The following is a 9533-nucleotide window of genomic DNA, read 5'->3' on the forward strand; positions in this document are numbered from 1 at the left end:
CCCACACAGGGACTCGCTCACTCAGGGCCCTGTCTATGCTGACTCAGAGGTGTGTGGACTGGATATTTTATTTAAACACTGACCGTGGGTTTTGTAAAATGAGCAGTTAAACCCATTGTGGAAATCTGAAGCAGTGGACAGGAAACCCGGACTGTGGGGCTCCCATTTCCCAGTCGGTTCCTTATCTGTGCCTGGGATGATCACAGGAAGAACAGGACTGGGCTGTGCAACTCTTCAATGAGCTGCACGAGTTTGTGGGAGCAATCATCAGACAAATGGGAATGAATGGAGCTTGTCTCCCACACTGTGGAACCACTTCCAGCTCTGAGGACTGACAGGCACACAGTGGGGAGCAGGAAGGTCAAATGAGGCTAAAGACTGATAAATCCCCTCGACCTGATTGGATGTATCCTAGAATATTAAAGGAAGTAACTACAGACATAGTGGATGCACTGGGAGTAACCTTCCAGGAATCTTTGAATTCTGGAAAAGGCCCAGAGGATTGGAAAACTGCCAATGTCACACCTTTATTTTGAAATGAGCGGAGACAAAGAACAGATCACTCTTGGCCGGTTAGCTTTGTGGAATGTGATAGTGTCGACATGGAGAAGTTGTTTTCCCTTGTAGGAGAGTCTCAGATGAGAGGGCGTCATCTCAGAATCAGGGGATGCATTTTAAGACAGAGACGAGGAGGAATTTCTTCTCACTGAGGGTAGTGAATCTGTGGGATTATTTAGATAGGGCTGTTGAAGCTGGGTAATCGAGATGAGATAGAGTTTTAATGGGGCAGGGAATCAAGTGTCATGGGGAGCAAGTAGAAAAGGGAGGTGAGAATAATCAGATCAGACATGATCTTATTGAATGGCAGAACAGACACAAGGTGCTAAAAGGCCTACTCTTGGTGCTGTGTTCACACAATCTCTGCTGAGATTCATGAACTATCTCCTTCAAAGTCTGGCACTGTTTCTCTACTGAGTAACTTATTTTCCCAGTTCACTTTAGCCAGTCTTATACCCTTATAATAGCTGCTATTTAACTTTGAGAAAATAGCTTTAGATCCACACTTCTCTGCCTCCAAATTGACATGAAATTGTGTCAAATTATGATCAATATTACTGAGAGGTCCATTTGCGATGAGGTCCTTAATTAATCCAGTCCATTGCACATTGCCAGGTCTAAAGTCCCTGGTTAGTGTTAGAACATACTGCTCGAGGGAATTATCCCAAATAAACTCTCTCAATGAATCTTCCAAGCTAGATTTCCCAAGCTGATTCATCCAATCTTCATGAGAATTAAAGGCTCCATTATAACTTCACTAATGCTCTTCCTACAGTGTGATAATTGTTAGGAGACTATACACTGCAAACACAAGTAACTCCTTATATTGTCTAATTGTTACCTTTACCCGCTTGGAATACATATCGATATGTAAAAACTACTTGGGAAAAACTGCAGAATTTTGCGCTATTTGGAGATTCCCTGGATTGCAAAGGTTCTTGCCATGTGATTTCTTGGAAATACTGATAACAGTTTCACTTTTGCTGTGGATTACTCCTTTTTTTTACTGGATAAACAGCTAAGCAAATCTTTTAAGGAAATAAGAGATGGGGCTTAATACCTTAATTATTGGAAAAACCTGCCTCAAAAAAAAACTGTGAAGATCCACCGCTTAGAGCCAGACAGTAATACAGTATGGAAACTTACCCTTCAGTCCAACCAGTTCATGCCAACTATCATCCCAAACTAAACTATTCCCACCTGCCTGCACTTGGCCTGTACTCCTCCAAAACATTTCTTACTCATGCACTTATGCCTCAGGGATCAGTGTTGGGACCGCAATTGTTTACAACTTACATAGATGATTTGGAGTTGGGGACTAAGTGTGGTGTGTCAAAATTTGCAGATGACACTAAGGTGAGTGGTAGAGCAAAGTGTGCAGAAAACACTGAAAGTCTGCAGAGGGATATAGATAGTCTAAGTGAGTGGAAAAAGGTCTGGCAGATGGAGTACAATGTTGATAAGTGTGAGGTCATCCATTTTGGTAGGAATAACAGCAAAATGGACTATGTTTTAAATGGTAAAAAATTGCAGCACGCTGCTGTGCAGAGGGTGTTGGGTGTCCTTGTGCATGAATCGCTAAAAGTAGGATTGCAGGTGCAGCAGGTGATTAAAAAGGCAAATGGAATTTTGTCTGTCATTGCTCAAGGGATGGAGTTTAAAAACAAGGGGGCTATGCTGCAGCTGTACAGGGTCCTGGTGAGGCCACACCTGGAGTACTGTGTGCAGCTTTGGTCTCCTTACTTGAGAAGAGATATACTAGCACTGGAGGGGGTGCAGAGGAGATTCACTCATTTGATTCCAGAGTTGAGAGGGTTGGATTATGAGGAGAGACTGAGTAGACTGGGATTATACTCATTGGAATTCAGAAGAATGAGGGGAGATCTTATAGAAACATATAAGATTATGAAGGGAATAGATAAGGTGGAGGCAGGGAGGTTGTTCACTAGCAGGTGAAACTAGGACTAGAGGGCATTGCCTCAAAGTAAAGGGAAGCAGATGTAGGACTGAGGTCAGGAGGAACTTCTTCACCCAAAGGGTTGTGAATCTGTGGAATTCCCTGCCCAGTGAAGCGGTTGAAGCTACCTCACTGAATGTTTTTAAGGCAAGGCTAGATAAATTTTTGAACAGTAAAGGAATTAAGGGTTATCATGAGCGGGCAGGTAAGTGGAGCTGAGTCTCAAAAAGATCAGCCATGATCTTTTTTAAATGGCGGGGCAGGCTCGAGGGGCCAGATGGCCTACTCCTACTCCTAGTTCTTATGTTCTTATGTTATCTGAATGTCTTTCAAACTTTGTAACTGTGCCTGCATCCCCCACTTCCTGTGGCAGTTCATTCCACACATGATCCAGTGTCCATGTAAAAATGTTGCCGCTCAAGTCTTTTTGAAAATCTTTCTCCTCTCACCTTAAAAATATGTCCCCTAGTCTGGAAGTCCTCCACCCTAGGGAAACGACATCTGCCATTCACCTTATCTATACCCCTCATGATTTTATAAACCTCTATAAGGTCAACCCGCAAACTCCTACGCTCCAGTGAGAAAAGTCCCAGCCTATCCAGCCTTTCCTTATAACACAAGCACCCCGGTCCCAGCAACAGCCATATAATTCACTTCTGAAACCTCTCCAATTTAATAATATCCTTCCTATAATAAGCTGAACAGAACTGTACACAATTCACCAGAAGAAGTTTCACCAATATCCTGTACAACCTCTACAACGCTAATACTTCAAAGGTCTGAGCAATGAAGGCAAGCGTGCAAAATAGCTTTTTACCCACCCTGTCTACATGTGATGCAAACTTCAAAGAATTATGTACCTGAACCCCTAGGTCTCTCTGTTCCACAACATGACTTTTAATTGTGTAAGTCCTGATTATAAATCCTTACGGTGGTTTGGCGGCACTCTGAGAATTTAACGTTCTGATCTCCTTTGAGGAAAAGTGGGATGAGTGTTATCAGATCTTTGTTGACCAGTGCAGATATGAGGAGCTAAAAGGTCTCCTTTTGTACTGTAAACATCGATGAGTCTATGACAGATTCTATTTACCTGCTCTATCTTGATGTGTTGGTGAAGCATGCCGTTTGGTTTACATGGAGCAAAACGATTATAGCAATGGCCAGAAAGAGTAGGAGAACCAACAGACGGCCCAGAAAAATAGGGAACAAATCTGGATACCGGGTCTCTGTAAAATATCAACAAGGTTTCAACAACTCAGTAAAGGCACATCAAGCACTCTAAGGGGGAACATACAGTAATTAGTGATGGACTACGGAAAAAGACCCAACATCCAAATTCACTAAATAAATGGATAGGATCAAATGTAGAGAAAAGAAATACATATTATTGTGGAAATATTGATGACAGGTCAGAGATTGGACAGAATTACTTTTTAAACAGAAAAGAAGGACGAAAAGATTAACAAAGATGGAGTCATTAGCGAATTAGAGAAAGCTAGCTTGAAATATAAAAGCAAATAATGAGAGTTCCTCAAGACATTCTAAAAACAAAAGAGTGAACAAATTGAGCCTTTGTCCAATAGAAAATGTGTCTCTGGAATCAATAATGGAAAATGAGGAGATGGAGGATGAATTGAATAGATATTTTAGGGTCATAGAATCATAGAGCCGTACAGCACAGAAACAGACCCTTCGGTCCAACTCGTCCACGCTGACCAGATATCCTAAATTAATTTAGCTCCATTTGCCAGCATTTGGCCCATATCCCTCTAAACCCTTCCTATTCCTGTACCCATCCAGATGCCTTTTAAATGTTGTTATTATGCCAGCCTCCACCACCTTCTTAGGCAGCTCACTCCATACATACACCACCCCCTGTGTGAAAACATTGCCCCTTAGATCTCCTTTATATCTTTCCCCTCTCACCTTAAACTACGCCCTCTAATTTTGGTCTCCCCCACCCCCGGGAAAATACCTTGCTTATTTACCCCATCGATGCCCCTCATTTTTTTATAAACCTCTATAAAGTCACCCCTCAGTCTCCATTGCTCCAGGAACAACAGTTCCAGCCTATTCAGCATCTCTGTATGGCTCAAACCCTCCAACACTGGCAACATCCTTGTAAATCTTTTCTGAACCCTTTCAAGTTTCGCAACATCCTTCTTATAGCAGGGAGACCAGAATTGAGCACTTATTCCAAAAGTGGCCTAACCAATGTCCTGTACAGCCGCAACATGACCTCCCAACTCCTATACTCAATGCACTGACCAATAAAGGCAAGCGTACCAAACACCTTCACTATCTTATCTACCTGCAACTCTACTTTCAAGGAACAATGAGCCTGCACTCGATGGTCTCTTTGTTCAGCAACACTCCCCAGGGCCTTACCATTGAGTGTATAAATCCTGCCCTGATTTGCCTTTCCAAAATGCAGACCTCAGATTAAATTAAACTCCACCCGCCACTCCTCAGCCCATTGACCCATTTGATCAAGCTCCCGTTGTACTCTGAGGTAACCTTCTTCCCTGTCCACTACACCTCCAATTTTAGTGTAATCTGTAAACTTACTAACCACATCTCCTACCTTCACATCCTAATCATTTATATAAATGATAAAAAGCAGTGGACCCAGCACCAATCCCTGTGACACACTGCTGGTCGCAGGTCTCCAGTCTGAAAAGAAACCCTCTATCACCACCTTCTGTCTTCTATCTTCGAGCCAGTTCTGTATCCAAATGGCTAGTTCTCCCTCTATTCCATGTGATCTAACCTTGCTAACCAGTCTACCATGAGGAACCTGTTGAACACCTTACTGGAGTTTGTATAGATCACATTTAGCACTCTGCCCTCATCAATCCTCTTTGGTATTTCTTCAAAAAACTCCATCAAATTAGCGGACACAACTTCCAACACAGAGAGCCATGTTGACTGTCCTTGATCAGTCCTTGCCTTTCCAAATACAGGTAGACCCAATCCCTTAGAATTCCCTGGAACAACTTGCCCACACTGATGTCAGGCTCACCAGTCTATAGTTCCCCGTATTATTCTTACCACCTTTCTTAAATAATGGCACCACATTAGCCAACCTCCAGTTTTCCAGCACCTCACCTGTGACTATCAATGATACAAATATCTCAGCAAGGGGCCGAGCAATCACTTCCCTAGCTGCCCACAGAATTCTAGGGTACACCTGATCAGGTCTCGGGGATTTATCCACCTTTATGTATTTTAAGGCGTCCAGCACCTCCTCCTCTCTAATGTGGACATTTTTCAAAGATGTTGCAATTTATTTCCCCACGTTCCCTATCTTCCACATTCTTCTCCACAGTAAACACTGATGCATAATACTTATTTAGAATCTGCCCCATCTCCCGCAGTTCCACACATGGGCAGTCTTGCTGATAGTTAAAGGGTCCTATTCTCTCCCTATTACCCTTTTGTCCTTAATGTATTTGTACAATCCCTTTGGATTCTCCTTAACTTTACCTGCCAAAGTTACCTCATGTCCCCTTCTTGCCCTCCTAATTTCCATTATAAGTATACTCCTACTGCTGTTATACTCTTCTACAGATTCACTCAATCCCTGCGGTCTATACCTGACATTTGCTTCCTTCTTTTTCTTGGCCAGAACCTCAATTTCCCTAGTTATCGAACATTCCCTACACCTACCAGCCTTGCCCTTCACCCTAATAGGAACGTACTGTCTCTGGACTCTCATTATCTCATTTTTGAAGGCTTCCCATTTTCCAGCCATCCTTATACCTGCAAATATCCACCCCAATCAACTTTTGAATGTTCTTGCTTAATACTGTCAAAATTGGCCTTCCTCCAATTTATCTTTAACTTTTATTTTAAAACTAATAGAATTATGATCATTGATGCAAAGTGCTCTCCCACTGACACCTCAGTCACTTGTCCTGCCTTATTTCCCAAGACTAGGTCAGGTTTTGCTCCTTCTCCAGAAGGTACATCCACATGATCAGAAAATTTTCTTGTACACACTTAACAAATTACTCTCTGTCATACAGATAACTGAGATCTCCTTACAAATTTGTCTCAGTTCCACTCAAATAACTTCACTGGATGTATTTCTAGGAATATTCCCCGTAAGCACAGCCTTAATGTTATCCTTAATCAAAACCACCACTCCCCCTCCTCTCTTGTCCGCCTTTCTATCCTTTCTTTAGCATCTATACCCTGGAACATTAAGCTGCAAATCCTGTCCATCCCTGAGCCAAGTCTCTGTAATCACTGTGTTATCTCAGTCACATGTTCCCAAACATGCCCTGAGTTCATCTGCCTTACCTGTTAGACCTCTTGCATTGAAATAAATGCATTAATTTATCAGTCCGACCTCGTTCTCTGCTTTGTTCCTGCCTGCCCTGACTGTTTGACTTGCTCCTTTTCGCAACTTTATCAGTCTCAGACTGATCTCTTTCCTCACCATCTCGCTGGGTCCTCCCCTTCCACCCCCTTCCCCACCCCCAATGCTAGTTTAAATCTTCCCGAGCAGCTCTAGCAAATCTCCCCCCGTGATGTTGCTGCACCTTTTGCCCATGATTCCTCCTCCCCGCACCCCCCTGCCCTGTGTAACATGAAGAAGGCAATGGGCCCCCACTGTGTAACATGAAGAAAGAAATGGGCCCCCATGTGTAACATGAAGAAAGCAATGGGCACCCCCCAGTGGAACATGAAGAAGGCAATGGGCCCCCCCCCAATGTAACATGAAGAAAGCAATGGTTCCCCCCCCCAGTGTAACATGAAGAAAGAAATGCCCCCCCAAATAAAACAAAAAGAAAGAAATGGACCCCCCCCCAGTGTAACATGAAGAAAGCAATGCCCCCCCCACCACTGCAACATGAAGAAAGCAATGGGCCCCCCGGCCTCCCCCAATGGAACACGAAGAAGACAATGTGCCTCCCCCAGTGTAACATGAAGAAAGCAATGGGCCAGGTACTGGGAAGTAGGATTGGAATTGTTTGGTGGTAGTTTTTGATGGGTGTCGATAGGATGGGCTGAAGGGCCTCTTTCGAGATCTCTACGTCCTTCGGCACGGCTTTGTCAGTTTTACAGTTTTTGTACTTGCCATCTCACTTTTTATTTTATGCTTATCTCGTCTCTTGAGGAAGTTACATTCCAATCATAAAGAAATGGTCCCTGTCTTCGTGCTAGTCAATGTCCTATCTTTAGATCTGGACTTACAGACTACACGCGTTGACTTTTTTTTCCTTTTATTTCACCTATTTTTCCAACCAATCTGTTCGCTGATGTTATTACACACCACTGGACTAGCTGTGACTTGAACCTGGGCCTCCCAGCCCAGGGGTAAGGATACTACCATAGTGCCCCTCATGCTGCTGCTTATTCAAATCCTCAGTTGGCCACAACTGTTGCCAGTTGGCCTTGAATTTATTTCTGGATTGCTGCCGTAAGCCCCGCGCCACTCTCATTGGGTATGTGTGAAATGTCCATGCCCAGTACCGCTGCCAGGACTATCAGTGCCATCATTCTGTTTGGTTCAACAGGTTTGGGTACTCCCCAGGGGCCACTTTCAAAATGTCAGCATGTCACAGGCCAGTGCCGGCAGTGTCCTCTCTCTCTCCAGGGAGTCCTGCAGCACCTCAGGTACCTCCTGGAAATGGGACCATTCAGATTTGAGCTCCAACCGGAACATGCTCAAGGTCTGCAGCCTCCTGCGTCAGAAATGAATTGCACATCCGCCACTAGCATCGAGGCCTAGTTTACCAAGTGCCTTCCCAATGCCATCATGCTGGAATGTAGCAACTACAAGGGCATCTGTAATTCCTTCCAGTTACACAACAAGGAATAACAAGGTACTTACTGATGATATTAAGCTGGGTTCCGTTCCCGTACACATCAGACCACACTTTACAGTAACACACAGTTGCATCTTCAGGTTGAATGTTTATGATTATTAGAGTGGCAACATGACTGGTGATATTTCTGGTAGAATTAAAATGTCCCTGAAAACGTTCATTCACTTCCACAGCGCCTTTAGAACGGTGTGTCACAATCCATTGATGCCCTGTCATGTTACGTCGGTACCAGTGTAAATCAGTCTTCTCCAAGTTGATATCCAACACAGAGCAATGTACCTCAGCAGTTTGAGTCACTCTGACATTCAGCACTGGTGACTGAGCTAGGACAGGAAAACTTTTACCTGGAACAGAAACAAGTCCAAAGATCAGAACCAGAAAGCAGCATGGGGACTGTTTAATGGGATGGTCATGAGCAAGGTATTTAAATGTGAGAATATTCTGTAACACTGTCGCAGAGATACTTCAATCTCACTTCACTGTTTGACCAAATAAAGCCATGAATGATGAGGATTTAAAGTGGGCTGTGCAGTAATTATCCAGGAGTACTAGCTGTGAAGGAATTAGAACAAAGAAAGTACAAAGAACAATATAACACAGGAACAGGCCCCTTGGCCTTCCAAGTCTGCACCACCACATTTTGCCCTTCCATACTAAAACTGAATTACTCAGGAATATTAACTGAAAGCCAAAAGTATTAGTTTTTGATTAACCAGGACCCAGGACCATTAGCTGCAGATTGTCAGCCCCGGAATATTAACTGAAGGAATTACCCAGGAGTTCTAACTGTAATGTAATGTCAAGGAGTATTACCTATCATGCAGTAAACCAGGAACATCAGCTGTGCAGAATTAAATTAGAAGTATTTGCCACAACAGTGCAATGGTTTTCAAAATAGGGAGAACGCTGAAAATGTCATTTCATTTGAGGTCTTCTGGAAAAGGAGAATTCAACATTCCAGACCTAACCCTGATCTAATCCCTGACCTAATCCCTGATCTAATCCCTGACCTAACCCCTGGCCTAATCCCTGACCTAACCCCTGACCTAATCCCTGACCTAATCCGTGACCTAACCCTGACCTAATCCGTGACCTAATCCCTGACCTAACCCCTGGCCTAATCCCTGACCTAACCCCTGACCTAATCCCTGACCTAATCCCTGACCTAATCCCTGACCTAA

At 43.6% G+C, this 9533-nt stretch overlaps 1 protein-coding gene across 1 annotated transcript in view; it reads right to left on the bottom strand.

The window, feature by feature from the left end:
* Nucleotides 1–3610: 3610 nt before the first annotated feature.
* Nucleotides 3611–9533, bottom strand: part of LOC109923485 — a 19399-nt gene continuing 13476 nt past the window's right edge. Inside the window, exons 2-3 of the mRNA XM_048592515.1 lie at nucleotides 8358–8696; nucleotides 3611–3741 (exon numbers count right to left, since the gene is read on the bottom strand). Coding sequence (XP_048448472.1) covers nucleotides 3611–3741; nucleotides 8358–8696 — 470 coding nt within the window. The remainder of the gene's footprint in view (nucleotides 3742–8357; nucleotides 8697–9533) is intronic.

Source organism: Rhincodon typus, unplaced genomic scaffold (assembly GCF_021869965.1).
Source record: "Rhincodon typus isolate 14 unplaced genomic scaffold, sRhiTyp1.1 hic_rhity00001367, whole genome shotgun sequence".
Lineage (NCBI taxonomy): Eukaryota > Metazoa > Chordata > Chondrichthyes > Orectolobiformes > Rhincodontidae > Rhincodon > Rhincodon typus.